The sequence below is a fragment of the Carassius carassius genome, chromosome 17 (assembly GCF_963082965.1).
Source record: "Carassius carassius chromosome 17, fCarCar2.1, whole genome shotgun sequence".
Classification (NCBI taxonomy): domain Eukaryota; kingdom Metazoa; phylum Chordata; class Actinopteri; order Cypriniformes; family Cyprinidae; genus Carassius; species Carassius carassius.
Window position 1 is genome coordinate 3403804 of NC_081771.1, and position 16963 is coordinate 3420766.

A 16963-nucleotide genomic window follows, 5' to 3' on the forward strand; every position below is an offset into this window, starting at 1 on the left:
AGGCCGTGCAGCTGAAAGCCCCGTCAGATGATCTTCATCCTGAAGCCTTCTGTAGTGCCGGCCATTAAAACCAGCGCTGGCGGGAAGACTAGCGTTCGAGGAAATAAACTCTGAAAGCATGTAATGTGAATTAACAGGCAAACTAAAGCAAGATAGAGGGTCATTTCAGTTCCTCTCACAATAGATGAGCTCTGTTTTTCATTTATGTTTGTAATTCTAAATGACTCTGAGCTAAACAGTTTTATTCAGAGTAATGCGATTTGTTGTGTATTTGTGTGATCAGAAAAGCATGTTTTAATAAGCATTTAATGGTGAATGTATGACCTCAGGAAATAATCATTGTATTTGTGTTTAATTTAATAGAATTATTTTTTTTTTTTATGTTGTCATTGTTTATGATGTAAATCAGTTTGAACTAAAGAGCTTGCACAATAAAAAAAATACACACAGACACAGACACACACACACACACACAGAGAGAGAGAGAGTTTACATGGCACAGGGAACAGAGGTGAAGATTAGAGCTGATTGGCTGTGAACATGAGCACATTTCTACATGGCCTGTCTCATGCTTTACACACTGTTTCCATAACCGAGGGAAATAATTCAATCGCCACATGCTTATGTGAATATATTGAATTTATTAGAAATATATTTGGGTCATATTTTTAACTGACAGATAAAATAAAAAAAGATTTTGAAGAATTTGTATACAATGTATTTTGTCATAAACTAGCTGAATACTTTTCAGTTGAAAAAATATATATATATATATATTTTTTTTTAGCTTTTTCATTTTTTTAACAACAGTGACAATTATTTAAATTATTTCTATAATTGTTTTTCTTTTGTTCTAGGTGTAAGATATGATATAATGAGCACTGTGCAATGTCAGAACTGAATGCACTATATTTTAAGTATAATAATTTTTCTATTCTTAACTGTTTTAAACTTATTTTAAACCTCTTAAATCAATTATTAAAACATTGCTTGTTTTAATGCTGTGATTATAATTTTTTTATTTTCTTTTCTTTTATGTAAAACACTTTTAATCACCATCGTGTATGAAATGTGCTATATAAACTTGCCTTGCCTAATGTAAAATGTGTATATATAATATATAATTTGTGTGTATGTGAGCAATATGGCCTGGAAATGCTCTTGACAGGCTTTGTAATATTCATCCATGAAGGAGAAAAGGGTTGCATTTGAACTGTTTAAATGATCAGAAAATATTCACAGTATGAAACCGAAACGGTATCTTCTGTCGGTCACGTTGTGAAAGTATGATCTAATTCTTCAGTCTGAATCATGATGTATGAAAGGTCAGTGTCAGTCGGGGTTGCCATAGTAACGCTCTCAGCGCTCAGGCCTGTAGCCTGTCCAACAGCGACGGCTCACTGAGCTAATACGACTGTTTATGGCTTCCAGTCAATGTCTAATTCACACACAAGCAGCTGTTGTGTTGCTGAAACCACTGAATACTGGACTCAACTCAAAGTTCACTCTGATCACTGTCCTGTACACAGCAGGCAGATTTACTGTATGCATGAAATATGCAAATGACCGGCTACATTAGCTGTAGTGTGCATTATGCAAGCAGGGTATATATATATATATATATACACACACACACACACACACACTCTGGTTGCAGTACATAATTGAAAAGTGACACAGAAATGAATGCAGATGTAATGCTGCTCTCAGCAGGTCACTTAAGACTGACTGCATATATTTATAATTAATTCACTTCTTCATTTGAGCTGTGATGGGACCTAATTGCATATATATATGTGTGTGTTTGTGTGTAGTTATCTGAATGATCTGGACAGGATAGCACGGGCAGACTACATCCCCTCCCAGCAGGACGTCTTGAGGACCCGAGTGAAGACCACTGGCATCGTGGAGACCCATTTCACTTTTAAAGATCTGCACTTCAAGTGAGAAACATTTCACGCTGTGTGTCTGTTTCCTAAACATGTGTCATTACACTACTTTCAGCACATGCAAGCAAAAAAAGATTTATGTATTCAAATATTAAATTAAATATTTTTATATTTTTTCTATTTTACAAATATTTAATTATAAAAATAGGTTATTATAAATGATTATAAAACGTAATAATTTAACCATTTTATTATTATTTTTTAGTTGATTTGATTTATAAAGTTACAAGCATGCAAGCCACATGAAAGTAAAAATGTAATATATATTTTTTTCTATTTATATGGTTTGCATGTTTGCAGCTTTATGATCAAATAATAAACATAACTATTAAAATAATGTCTCCATTTTTATAATACAAGCAAAATCCTTAAGATTAAATGTATTCAGTGTCTTTCATTGCTTCACCAGTTCAATATATCTTGTAATTCGGAACATTTGCAGTTCCCCGTGATCTGCTTTCATTATGCTACTGTATGGAGCATTATTAATATTACACTGCAAAATTAGAGTTCTGGATGTGTTGGAAACTATATGGAAAGTGAAAAGGATACAGCTAGAAAGTGGATTCTCATTATCTTCAGTTCATCTGTTCATGAAATGTTAATGTTCACCTTCTGCTGCTGCATTTCAGCTCCTTCAACATCCAATATTCTCCCTTTTTATGGCCTCCTTATTCCCTCCTCTCTTCAGGATGTTTGATGTGGGAGGTCAGAGGTCAGAGAGGAAGAAATGGATCCATTGCTTTGAGGGAGTAACAGCCATCATCTTCTGTGTGGCTCTGAGCGCTTATGACCTGGTGCTGGCAGAAGACGAGGAGATGGTGAGTTTGAAAACCATCGGCTTGAACGGATTAGTTTTATGTGTGATCTCTAAAAAAAAAAAAAAGGAAAACATTGTGGGTTATTCAAACAGTAACCCCGAGTTATGAATTTGTAATTGTATGATTAGTTTTGCAAACCTTTTCCAAGAGTCGTTCATTTCATTTCCAAACTGTTTTTGTTTTCTGATATATAATTTAAAATGATCATAAGATTGAACAATACATTTAAATATATAAAAATGAAATAAATGATCATACAGAGGACAAAGTATTGCATTGTTGTAAGGGTGAGAAATACATTTAAACAAAATAAAATGAAATCATATAAAATTATAATAAGATTGGGGAAGTATTCAATTATTTTGAGGTTGAGCAATACATTTAAACAAATTAAGTGATATAAAATGATCATAAGATTGGGGAAGTATGTAATTATTTTAATGTTGAGAAATACATTTAAATTAATTTAAAATTGTGTGATTATAAAATTTATACATTTATGGAAGTATTTTATTATTTTGAGGTTGAGCAATACATTCAAATAAATTAAAATTATATAAAATGGTCCGATTGGGAAAATATTTCATTGTTTTAAGGTTGAACAATACATTTAAACAAATGTAAAAATTTATGTTATATAATATTATGCGACTGGGAAAGAAATATATTTATTTATATATATATATATATATATATATATATATATATCTAATATATATGTATATATATATATATATAATATAAAAATATAAGATTTTGGAAGCATTTCATTATTTTGAGGTTGAGCAATACATTTAAAAAATTCTAAAATGTTATATAAAATTATATGATTGGGAAAGTATTTATTTTAATGTTAAGCAGTACATTAAAATATATAATATAACATGAAAAAACTTTTTATTATTATTTTAAGGTTAAGATTATACAAATTAAAATTATATAATATAACATTTAGCAAGTATTTCACTATTTTTATGTTGAGGAATATGTTTACATAAATAAAAATGATATTAAATCATCATAAAATTGGTGAAGTAATTTATTATTTTAATGTCGAGCAATACAATAAACATTATTAATTGTCGACAGCTACACTAGTTTAGAGGTTTTGGCCAAAATCACTGAAAAACATAAACTATTGTTTCAAAATTCGCTTCTTTATTCATTTTACATTTTATGCAAATCAATATTGACATTGATATAGTGATAGAATGGAGTGAATTAGCATTGAATAGTGTTGAAATAAGTACCAATTTAAGTAAACGTTTTTCTTAAAACAAGTAAATAGCTACTTGAGTATGTGGACATTTAAAAATCGAATACTGTGTTCTTTCTGGAAAAGAAATGCTCAGTTTTAATTTAGATTGGTGTGCATGACTAAAACCTCTGAAGAAGCTAGTGTACACTAGACTGCATTCTCTCCATAGAGCAAACGCGAGCTGACAGCGCCCTCTGCTGGCGAGTTACTGTGCAGCAGCTTCAGTTTCTCAATCATCACACTTCTGTTTTTCAGAACCGCATGCATGAAAGCATGAAGCTGTTCGACTCCATCTGTAACAACAAGTGGTTCACCGAGACCTCCATCATCCTCTTCCTCAACAAGAAGGATCTGTTTGAGGAGAAGATCACACGCAGCCCTCTCACCATCTGCTTCCCGGAGTACTCAGGTCTTTGACTTCACCACTGTTTAGTTGAAATCATTTTCTGAGAAGATCAATATTATCCCACAGCTGAACCCAGAACAATCATTCGAGTTCTTTTGTCATGTGTAGTGCAGCGAAGAGAATTATAATAACTGTAAGGTTATTATAAGCAACTAAAACTGCATGTTCAAATCTGCTGACAGTATTTCCTGTGTGGTTTTTATACAGGAGCCAATAAATACGATGAGGCTGCCAGTTACATCCAGACCAAGTTTGAGGACCTCAACAAGAAAAAAGACACAAAGGAAATCTACACCCACTTTACCTGTGCGACTGACACTAAGAACGTGCAGTTTGTGTTCGACGCCGTCACTGACGTCATCATCAAAAACAACCTGAAGGACTGCGGCCTCTTTTAATGAAGGAGCCCAAGAGAATGATGAGGTTAAGAAACACATTAAACACACCTGTGTTCACATGTATGAGCAAAGCTGATCGAAAATAGTAGTTTTAACATTTGAGGAACGCTTGCACTGAGTTCAGGGTTGCTAAGATTTTCCAAGACTGCATTCATTTTAAACAACAGAAATATTTTACAATTCTATTACGATTTAAGAGAACTGTTTTTAATTCTAATGTAAGTGTAATTTATTCCTGTGATACAAAGCTGAATTTCCAGCATCATCACTCCAGTCTTCGTGTCACATGATCATCATTCTAATATGATGATTTGTTGCTCAGAAAACATTTTTATTATTATTAATGTTGAAAACAGTTCCCATATTTGTGGAAAGTAATTCATTTAGTTTTTCACAAGAACAGCATTTAATTTATATATAATTACATAAATGTCATTTTTGTTCATCCATGCTTGATCAGTGCTAAAAACCTTGCTTTTTTTAAACTGATAATTAGATGTTAAATTGCTTGCTTTAAGCTATTTTAAAGATGGCACAAGCATACTTCACAAACAAATCATTTAATGTATAGCAAGTTGGTTTGGTTTGAAATTATATAACATGTGAGGAACTGTTAATAATCTTCTTGATATGTTGTGATTATTCCTCAGGTTTGATGGAGCTGGTTCTGCACGACTGCTAGACTGCCTTCAACTACCTATAAGAATCGTAACTTTTTTTTATGTGACAACCTGAAAAAGACTCGTGAATTCCAGCACACCATCCTTCTTTCCTGAACCTGAGTTTAAATCGGTTCTCAATGTGTAAATATTTGATTTTGCAGTTCTTTTCTGCCAGAAAACAGGTGGAGAGTCAGGGTTATATTCTGATATTTGTCTTTGTTGAGGGGTGGTGAGGACTTGAAACTCAAAAGCAAAATGCATCTTTTGTAAAGTTAATGTGAGCACAGAAAGAAGCCGAGACATCTCTTTTTTTTTTACAACTCTCTTCATCCCAGGCTCCAGCTGTATGTGTTGCATGACGGATCATATGAAATTACTCGCTCGCTCCGAACCACTGCGTGACATTCCCTCACGTGTCTCACTCTCTCTACTAGCTTGACTTTGACAACATCCAGAATCGACTAACATGTAAAGTATTTATATCCGCCCTCAGATTTCTCCTTCCTGTTGCTGTACCATCCCTTCTTTTGCGCGATGTCTGTGCCTTGTTTTCACTGTCTGTAGATCATAGGGCTGTTTTTATTCATGCTATTAAATGAGAAGTGTAAAGTGTCGAGCACATTTTAAGAGAATTAATAAGATAACTTAGACCACAGTCTTTGGGTTAATATCTAAATACCAGAAAATATTTCGTTGGAAATAAAAGTTGATATGTAAGATAGACTTGTGCTCCTTGTCTTTCTTTATTTTATTTTATGTGTCTTGATGCAGCGGATTAGTGTTTTGCTGATGCTGGTAACCCTGTTTATGGTTGCATTTTTTTATGTTATTTTCATTTATATTTATTATAGGCTTCTGCAATATCATTTCACGGCCACATGATGGCGCTAGATAAACATTTTGTGTAAATAATAGTCAAAATCACTGACAGTCCCGCTGACAAAACTATTTCCTTAGATCCTTTACATTACATACAAAACGATGAAATAAAGCAATAAAAAATACAAACCCGAGCCTCAATCTAAATTTTAGAAAAGAAAGTTTTTCGTGTAAAACAATATATTGTACATATTATCAAAATGAATGAATAAAATGGGCTGCAATTACATTGGCAATATTTCTTATTTCAACTTATTTTAATTTATATTTCGTTATAAATAAACATTAGTATTATCAAATCAATGCGCTGAATCAATCAGTTATCTCAGGTGTGAAGCGCTCGCTCACGTTTCACTTCCCGCTCTCTGATTGGCTGGCAGGCGGACGCGTGTCTCTGATTGGTTGAGATTGTCCTGACTGGGAACTGACGGCGCAGTGAAAGTCGCTCAGCGCTCTCAGTCTAAACGCGCACTTACTGATAACACAAGCAGGAGACGCGTCTGCATCAGGAGCTTTTGTATTGTTCTGGAAAGCTTTATAACTTTGGATATTTTTTTGTGTACAGTTGGTAAGTGCTTCAAAGTCTCTCAGATTGCATATACTTATGCATTATTTAAATACAATATTTATGCCGCATTTGTCTTTTTTCAGGGGAAACGGCAAACTGTTTCAAGGTGGACTCACTCAGCAAACGAAAAATAAACATGGTAAGTTTTTCTACTTTGCTTGCTTGTTCATCTCGAGACGATATTATTGTCTATTTAGATAATATTTCTAACAAGGGATGTGTCTTTAGTCTAATTAGTGCAATTGAACAAAAAACGTAGTCCTGCTGAATAAACGGTAACGTAATATATACAGGAATATACAATTATTACGTATACTAGTTTTTCAAGTGTGGTGTGTGGTGTTTTTTTATTTATTTATTTATTTTTTGATAACTTTATACTTGAGCTGGCAAAAAGTCACCAGTGGTTTTGCGACCAAAACCGTAAGCTGGTGTTCTTTATGCACTTCCGCTTAAATAAAATTTATGCATTTAGCAGACGCTTTTATCCAAAGCGACTTACAGTGCATTCAGGCTGTAAATTTTTACCTAAATGTCATTTTAGAGTCTGAAAATCTGCAGGTGGCATCTTGAATTCATTTGTTCATATGCTGCATTAATATTTCTATAGTTTTAACTAATTAACAAACACTAATTTTATTAAAATGAATTTTTTTTTTCATTATAGCAATGACACCATTTTGTTGAATATCTACTTAGAATTGGGAATTACATCAGCAATGCATAACTGCATTTCTGTAAAAGAGTTTTTTTTTTTCCTCCCCTTGTATTAAAACCTCCCAAATAGACTAATGTACACAAATAGTCTGATTCCCCCTTCACTGTGAACTAAAGCCAAAACTGTGCAGCATTGTCCTAAAAAATGACATCATATCCTTTTTGACCATAACAATCTGTGCATTAATCATGAACCATAAGAAAGGCCACACTTCTCCCACCTCAAGAAGCAGTGCAGGAAGGGACTCCTCTTGCTTCCCGTTCCCACAATCGCTGCGGATGTATCTGCATGCATCATTCTCTGACTCTTCTCCCCTGAGACTCTGCCAAATGGATTGTGTGTTTGTTTCTCTCCCACTCATGTTGTTGATTAATGCTGCTGGATTAATCTGTGGAAAACTCTGGACCGCTTTCATCTGAGGGGAAAATCGGTCAACTTTATGGTCTGTTTGATTGGCCTGGTCCATGGATTGTTTTCCAAGGTGACTCTAGTTCCTGGACGCATCAGTCTAGCAATGAATTCAGAGTTTTTAATTAGAAAATTTGAGGAACAAGCTCATCTTGACCTTATGAAAAGGTACTGTGACGGTACCATAGTGGAGTGCAAGGTTATTATTGGAGATGTATAATTTTTATTTTTTTTAAGCATTCTTATTATGAGAAATGAACCTCTTAATGAATCAAAAAAAAAAATACTAAAACAAACTGAAAAATTTCAAAATATTGACAAAACCTAACAAAAGTACTTAAACTAAAATATAATTTAAAGTATTAAAAGTCAAAGTGTTATGTCAAAACACATGAAGAAAATTGGGGGGGGATATGTAATTCTAAATATTAACAAACACTAAATAAATAAAATGGTACACTGATGGTAATGCCATGAAAAATGCATCTGCAGCTAGAGCGCTTATGGATGACATAGCCTGATGTTTGTGTAGTCAAAACACTAACCCCAAGGTTTTTTTTTTTCTCTCCAGCTGTGTGTTCGCAGTTCAGGTGACTGTTTCCGAGACCAGATGCGCTGCATGATGAGGTCTCTGCAGGATCTGAAGCAGACACGAGAACCCGTCGACCAATCAAAGTGCTCGTACGCGACTCGAGCCTGTCAGAAAAGGGCACAACAGCGGGAGCAGCTCAGTCGCCTGCGGATCTCTGACGTCAGCGACGCCAGCACCTACGATTCGGCCTGCTGCCTGGCCAGTCCACTGGAGGAAGAAGAGGATGAGGAAACCGGTGTTGGCCGTCTACCTCAAGGCTCCCCAAGCAGCATGAAAAGCCTGGACTTTGATTCAGGATACTCTGAAGCATCGTGGCAGGACGAGGGTGTGGTGTTGAGGCGTACGAGGAACGTGCGTGTTTCATCATCTGCATGCATCCGCACCAACCGAATCCGACCCAAATCCACATCAGACGCATGCCTGGAGCGATGGACGTCGTTTGAGGCCAGTGACCCAACGGACTGGACCACTTCTTTATTAACCAGAGGCCGTAACAGGCAACCGTTGGTTCTCGGGGACAACAGCTTTGCAGATCTTATTAAGAACTGGATGGATCTTCCAGAGTGCCCAGACTCTGCAGAACTCAAGCCGAACGGCAGCCGCAAAATAGCCAAGGACTTTCTGGTCAACATGCGGCGGAAATTAGCGGGCATGTCAAAGGGAGTTGAGGAGAGAAAGGCTTGCACTAAACGCATGTCTTGTCCCGTGGGATTTCAAGCCCCCAAACCATTCTTTCACCAGTCTCACACAAGTTTGCACCAACTGGGACCAGACTTTTATCAGTTCAGCGCTGTCATGAAGACGGGGAGTCGACAGCCTATCATATGCAATGACATTATTGGATACATCTGATGTCTGTTTGAAAAGGGACTGGACTTTTTACTTCTGAGAATGTCTAATATTGTTCTATCTATTAATAAAATATTGTAATAAATGCTTTTTATATAAAAAAAATCTTCTGCTGCATTTATCAAGTATCATGTTCAAAAACATTGCCTGAGGATTTCATGTGAAAATGACAAAAGCATTAAAAAGCAGAGTTGCGCCTTAAATATAAAGCAAAAACCATGGCTTATTGCTTTTTATAAATCTGAAATTGAAATGAGAAAAAAACAAATCTAATTTTCAATACATTAAAGAAACAGAACAAGTCTTACAGTTCATAATCTCCCATATTTATTTTTTTTAATGCTAACCAATGTTCCGTTTTAACTCATTCAACCAACCATTCAACTGCATTCATTATTTTTTTGTGGAGGGACTCCAATATGCAATGCACTCTTCAAAGACTTCACTACAGAATGATATGAGATTTTGACAGTCCATACTTTATTAAGAGATTTACTTTAGAATTTGAAGGCTTGTAACCAGAATACAATAGAATGAAAAAGACCAAGCTGTCAAGTCTTTTTTGTGAATGAGATCCACTGCTGTAATGTGATTAGGACTGAACACCCAATGTGTCTAAAGGTGATTCAATTAATTAAGTGAAGCAGATGCAGCTCATTTGGGTCTCTGGCTCCACTCTGGAAGTGTAATCATTCATGCTTGTATTGAGGTGAGAGGTGGGTGGTGCAGAACAAAGGGATCAGGGCGGGAATGAACAAACCACAGGGGTCATATTAATACAGGACCCATCACCATGTTTAAAAGAATTAACAAAGATATTTCACTCACAGTAAAATAATGAGATCCTACACAAAACATTTTTTACAGTTCAAGTTTTACACTGCAAAATATTCCGATCTTAATCAGTAGTTGTCTTATTTTTTCTAGTTATCAAGATATGTTTACTTGAGACTTTTTCAGTGTTGGTAACACTTTACCATAAGGTTTCATTTGTAAACGTTACTTAGTTAACATGAACTAACTAAAATTAACAATACTTCTATAGCATTTATTAATTTTAATATTTACTAATCCATTTTTAAAATCAAAAGTATAACTAATGCATTGTACACAAAACTGCAGCTGTATTTTGGTTAACGAACTAAGACTGATAAATATAAGTTTCCCTTTTTCTTAAAATTAAAAAAAAAAAAAGTTTTAAATAAAACCACAATTACTGGAATATGTCTTACATTAAAATACACAATTACTTGCGGTTTCTTTGTAATTATATGTGAAATTTACTAGAAATTTCTGACTGATTTAATTTTTTTTACCAGTGTACTTAATACATTAATGTTAACAAAAGAGACCTTTTTGTAATGTTCTGATAGAAGATAGTTTTTTTGTTTTGTAGGCAGTGTTTTTTATTTGTTTTTAGAATCAACTTTAATAAATCTGCCATGTTTATTATTTTTTGCAGTGTGCAAATTGACATGATTTTATGACTGTTCTGCATATAAATCTAGAATCAAAGTTAATAGAGACCAGTTAATAGTTGACATCTTATTAAGGTGATAGTTCGTTCAGGCCTCCAGCATCACTTCAGCAGGTATCTGATGGACGGGACGGTCTGGCAGTCCTCATCCTCTTCAAACGAGGGAATGATCTCCAACATCTGCTGGTGATCTGGAATCTCACGCTTAGTTGCAGTGCGCACCAAATCAGTTATGCTGCATAAACAATAAGTTCATCAATGAGTAAAAATACCACTTCTCTTTTTAGACTAAATCAACGACGAACCAAAGCTTTACAACCATTTTTTTTTTTACGTAAGATATTGTTACATAAGAATAGTTGCTGTGAATTAATGCAGAGAGTGTTTATTTATGTAAGGGTGTGGTATGGACTCATAACATAGAAGAACATAATTATAGAAGAACAGGAAGGTCACTGTTATGCCGATGAGTAACATCAGCAATGTTGAGAATGAAGTACTTGCTTACAGCACAGTAACTATAGTGCATACTATTTTTGAACTACAAAAAAATAAATAAAATAAAAATAAAAATGCTTTTGAAATGCATGCAAATGCACCTTTACATTCAATGTTTAATTTAGCAAGTGCTGTGCAATTATTAAGGAAATAAAGTTATTTAGCATTTTATTTAATTGTGTGCAAACATATCTTTCAGCGATCAAATAATGAGTTAAAAGACGAGGTGTTAAAATATTAGCTTATATTCTGCTTCATTTGATCAAATTATTATTGTCAAATGATGAATTATAAATTATATAATGATTTATAACTAAATTAAATAATGATTTAGTAAACAATGTAATGTGCTCTGGCTGTTTACTGCACATTTTGTCAAATGTAGGACAGTATATGATGATGTATATTTAGAGCAGAATATTTACATACTGTGCCAAAAGTTGTCTGCATTTATTTGATCGAAATACAATAAAATATTTAAATATTATTACAAGTATAACTTTTTTGTTATACCAAACTCTGGAGCATTTTCACATGCTTCTGCATCATGCAAAATGTTTTACAGAAATGTATGTGAAGAAATGGCAGGAAGGAGCAGCACTTGACACAGGGTAATACATTTCTTTTTTCTCTCTGTTAACTTGTCCTCTGAGACCAATTTTAGTTTCAACAGGAAGAACCCGTGAATAACCTTGAGATCTCTCAGCAGACTGATGTTAGATGCATATATGCATGCAGAGGGCAGTGGGGGGTTAATGAAGGCATGTGGCTTCAAATGACCGTTATGCTGGAAAGCCTTAGAAAAATCCCCATTATCCCCAAATAAACACTAGGGGACAAATGTCTCGAAATCTCTCAGTCTAGACCGATCTAATGACATATTGCTCTTGAATTCAGGTTAATATTATGCAGGTTAGCTTTCAATATAACATACACACAATGCAGTGTGGAATATTTCCCTGAAAAACAGCTGTATGTGGGCATACACACCTTAGCTTCAGGCGATCAGTATGATCCGAGAGATCACTGTACAGTACAGCAGTACCATAATACAAGCCAGTGATGCTCAACTTATGGTTTTCCTGAAATGAGAAAGAATTATTCATTCAAAAGACATTGTCTATGTGACAAACATGTGTCACTTATCGTATCATGTGTTTTCATCTAGACTGTCTGATTCTTTAGTTAACCAATTTCCTACATGCACTGCTCTTCAAAAGTTTGAGATTGGTAAGATTTTTTATTTATTTATTGAAGAAATCAATACTTTAATTCAGCAAGGATGCAATAAAAAAAGAACACAATCTTGAAAAGAATGTATCATGGTTTCCACAAAAGTACTAAAAAATGTTTTATTTGAGCAGCAGATCAACATATCAGAATGATTTCTGAAGATCATGTGACACTACATTCAGCTGCGCATCACAGGAATAAATTACATATGAAAATATATTCAAATAGAAAACATCTATATAGACTGCAATACTATTTCACAATATTACGGTTTTAACTGTATTTTTAACCAAATAAATGCAGACTTGTTGAGCATAAAAGACTTCTTTCAAAAACATGAAAAAAATCGTACCGACCCCAAACTTTTAAATGCTGGAGCATGTATTGATGTGCCACAAATCAGTTCTAGTTCCAAAGAAAAGACAAAGAAGATTTCAAAAGCTGGTGTGAGACTGAGTGTGAATGGTGTCTGATGTCTTTTAAGTGTCTGATGTTGACAGCGTGTGTGCCTTAACCTTAATGTGATTCAGCAGTTCCTCCAAGGTCATTTCCTTTTGACCCTCACGCCGGCCCTGCACCAGGAAGTCATCCCAGAGAGAGTACCGCTGCCCCGCGACCTGCCGACAGACATGACACACCGGCTCTAAAACACATGCTTAACAAACATTAACACTCATCTGCACTCTCAGTTGAGAGTATACGCTAGTTCTCCCATGCATACTACCTCTAGTTCACTAATCTGACCGAGTCGGCATGAACCATATGGATGTGCCGTTAACAGCTGATATAGATTTTGTTAACCCTGCTGACACATTTGCAGCTCATGTCTTGGATGTCAAACATAGTTCGATCGGAGGTCATATAACACCAGAGACAGGATAAACAAAGCGATGAATATGGAAGAAAAAATAAAAAAAAAAGAATATATATATATATATATATATATATATATATATATATATATATATATATATATATATTTTTTTTTTGTCTTTTGTTTCATTTTGTCTGACTTCACTTTAAATTTGACATTACAATATAAGGTTTGCAAGCAGGTCTGTCTGGTCTTTCCTCACTGAAAGATCTTGACAAAAAAAAAAAAATCTCACATGAACTGACTTGCTTCATAAGACTTCACTAATACTCTTCCTGAGGCACACTGCAGTTCCTATATTACTGTAAATTTCATGTCTATTTGCACAAGCATCAAAATTGATGTAGAAACAATTTTCACATAGAAATTGAGCTGAACATGACATTTTGAAGAAACACTGAAATAGTATTTGCTAGTACAACATACTCCAATAACCTTTTTATTTATTACTTAATTTTTTTTTTGCAGTGTATAGTGGTAAAAAAGAATACAGAACATACTACAAACATCATATATACAACCATTTGTCCACAGCTTATAAATAATGAATGATAAATTCAGACAAAGTTTTCCTGCAATGTGCAATGCAATGTGCAATGCATGAAAATGTAAAAAGATTTTATGACATCTATGGAAAGAGAAGGTTCAGTCCTGCCCAATAAAAGAGATCCATGTCTTGACTTGATCTTGCTGACAACATTTCAAACATACTACGTGTAGAAGTATGCATAAACCTTCAGCTAAAAATACACTGCTTCCATGTGATCAAGTACTGCACTAAATACAGATCCCAAAGCCAGGCCTCAAATTCCACCAGGAGCAAAGGATCTTTGATAACATTTATGCCTCTGTTCTCTTACTGTATGAGCAAGTGACTCATCTGCATTTCATTTTATTTTGTCCTAAAATGAAAATGAATTTAGAATGTATTACGTTTCCAATGAGCAATAAAAATGTCCTCTGGGTTAGTTCATTGTACCACCATCCTAATACACAACACCTGTATGCTGTAGACATGCAAATCTGTTATTTCACCTCTGCTGGATATAAGCATGGGATATAATGGTATAATTCAAGTCTTCAGAAATGTTGCCACGGCAGATATAACTGTCCAAAAAAGTTATAGGGGTCAAGTTCCCTGCTCAGTCCTGTAAATAGCAAGGCTAGCATATGATTTCAACCACAGTAATTTGAAAACCAATCAATTTGTCATGCTGTGCCGACACCGACCACATTGCAGTGCATTCACCAGATAGATCTACTCCACCCAATCTGCGGCCATAACTTCACTTTTAGAAGTTAGACTTTCACTCACAATGTTTGTGTGTTGATATTTGTGATATTCCTGCATGGCATCTGTCGTATTTGACTACTTCTATGGTTAATATTAAGGTTGAAATGAATAAAGACACCATACACAAAACATAAGATAAAAGCAATGCAATCATTTCAGGAATGGATGAAACCTCAATGCATCCTAAGGCTTCTTAGCTATGAAAGCAGGGGTCAATCTAACCACAAATGAAAGGGTATATTGACAGGGTTAACCTCTCAGTAGGAGGGTTAAAAATAAGCATAGTAATGGGGAAACCTGTTAGTCTTAGGGAAAAATGCAAATCCTGTTTGAAGACGTCTAAGCCAGTAGAAAGCCTCCTCAGATCCAAGTGTTTCTGCCATAAACCTTTATAATTTCATAACTTGATTGTATCTGTGTAACACATCTTAATGCTTGACTTATCTCAACTACCATTCAAAAGTCTGAGGTCAATAGACCACTGATAAACACATCATGGGCATCAGAGATTGGGACTTGGCTGGGATCAATTATCATTATTTTTTTTTCTAAATCAATGTAAAAAAATATTATGCATAGACTACGGTGTAAATGCTTTTGTCTGCAAAATTCTAGATCAATTTGCATTAACAATCAGTGGAAAAATGTGTTTGGGGTCAGTAAGATTAAAACAAACAATATTTTATACTTTTATTCTGCAGTGACACATTGATAGTGAAACTAAAGACGTTAATAAAGTTAAATTCTATTTCAAATAAATGCTTTTTTAGCTCACTGTTCATCAAAGTATTCTTAAAAAATGTGATGGTTTCCACAAAAATATAAAGCAGCACAACTATAGTCAGCATTGATTATAATCGGAAATGTTTCTTGAGCAGCAAATCAGATTTGTGAAGGATCATGTGATGCTGAAGACTAGAGTAATGATGCTAAAAATTCAGCTTTGCGTCACATGAGTAAATTAAATTTCAACATATATTCAAATCTAAATTATAATATTTCACAATATTACTGTTTGTACTGTATTTTTGATCGAATAAATGCAGCCTTTGTGAGCAGAAGAGACTTCTTTCAAAAATCAAATGCATTCAAAATAGTGTACACTTTGTGACAAACAAATGTTAAATCTTCAAGTAGTAGTCATTCAGCACATGCTTTTATCACATACAACAGAATATTTCTTGTGTTCAATCAAAGGGCATTGTTTGAATGTCTCTGTCACTTGTTTTAAATACATTAAAACAGAATGAAGGCTCCAAAATGTCAAGCTCTAAAATCACAAATAAGTTTTTAAATGGAGAGACAAACTAAATTTAAAACCAGAAGAAAATTGTTTAATTTTGGTTCTTCATACCATCACCACTTGTTTGCTTACTGATGGTTTTAAGGCATCGCTCTATGTAAAATGACTTTAAAACAATATCATTAATACATTCCAACGGTTCCTCTTAGTTTTTATTTTTGAAATGCAGTATATCTTTCACAGAGCGCTGTTCTGTAGCTATAGTCCATGGAGGATGAAACTATGAAATTCTGGGCCAAACGTGAGGTCATCACTCTCAGAATGGAGCTCTGCCAACATTCTCATCTGTTCTTCATAAACTCTATCACAGGCTGCATTGTAAACTGGGCTTTTTTCCCACTCAACATGTGTCTCTGTAGTGCTCCTGCCATAGAGAAGAATTTGAAAGAACACACAACTGTTCAACAACATGTTTTGAGGATTGGATTATGAATGCATTTACCAACTAGAAAATATGAGTGACTTCAGCAAGTGTGAAATGTTAAAGGGAGTACATTCAAAAGAGCTTATATCTAGTGGTGGACAAACGGCTAAGAGTTGAGCAGAAGCTTGATAGCAATTGTTGAGTGACTGCTTGATGTGGCCTGCAACACAATGGTCGATTCTCAGAGACAGGAAACTTGACGCAAAGGGTGCAGCATGATAAGTCACCCCTTCCTGCATGTGGAATAAAAATGGAATGGCCCACGTCCTCTAAGGTTCGGGGTAGAAAGAATCATCGCCAAAACTATAACAATGGACTCATTCTCATAACCTATACAGCTGAAATTGTTGAA

General features: G+C 34.6%; 3 protein-coding genes across 3 annotated transcripts in view; 2 read left to right on the forward strand and 1 right to left on the reverse strand.

Annotated features, from left to right (window-relative positions):
* The window catches only part of LOC132160769 (guanine nucleotide-binding protein G(i) subunit alpha-2-like), a 47119-nt gene extending 40904 nt beyond the window's left edge, over nt 1–6215 (forward strand). The window contains exons 5-9 of the mRNA XM_059570457.1: nt 1815–1943; nt 2641–2770; nt 4284–4437; nt 4642–4857; nt 5483–6215. Coding sequence (XP_059426440.1) covers nt 1815–1943; nt 2641–2770; nt 4284–4437; nt 4642–4832 — 604 coding nt within the window. The 3' untranslated portion in view covers nt 4833–4857; nt 5483–6215. The remainder of the gene's footprint in view (nt 1–1814; nt 1944–2640; nt 2771–4283; nt 4438–4641; nt 4858–5482) is intronic.
* A 625-nt stretch (nt 6216–6840) lies between these two features.
* Nucleotides 6841–9613, forward strand: inka1b (inka box actin regulator 1b). Its single transcript, XM_059570458.1, has 3 exons — nt 6841–6945; nt 7025–7080; nt 8639–9613. The coding sequence occupies exons 2-3, from the start codon at nt 7078–7080 to the stop codon at nt 9509–9511; spliced, it is 876 nt and encodes a 291-aa protein (XP_059426441.1). The 5' UTR covers nt 6841–6945; nt 7025–7077; the 3' UTR covers nt 9512–9613.
* Nucleotides 9614–10888: 1275 nt separating this feature from the next.
* The window catches only part of LOC132160771 (ubiquitin-like modifier-activating enzyme 1), a 42814-nt gene continuing 36739 nt past the window's right edge, over nt 10889–16963 (reverse strand). Inside the window, exons 23-25 of the mRNA XM_059570459.1 lie at nt 13232–13333; nt 12474–12565; nt 10889–11220 (exon numbers count right to left, since the gene is read on the reverse strand). Coding sequence (XP_059426442.1) covers nt 11088–11220; nt 12474–12565; nt 13232–13333 — 327 coding nt within the window. The 3' untranslated portion in view covers nt 10889–11087. The remainder of the gene's footprint in view (nt 11221–12473; nt 12566–13231; nt 13334–16963) is intronic.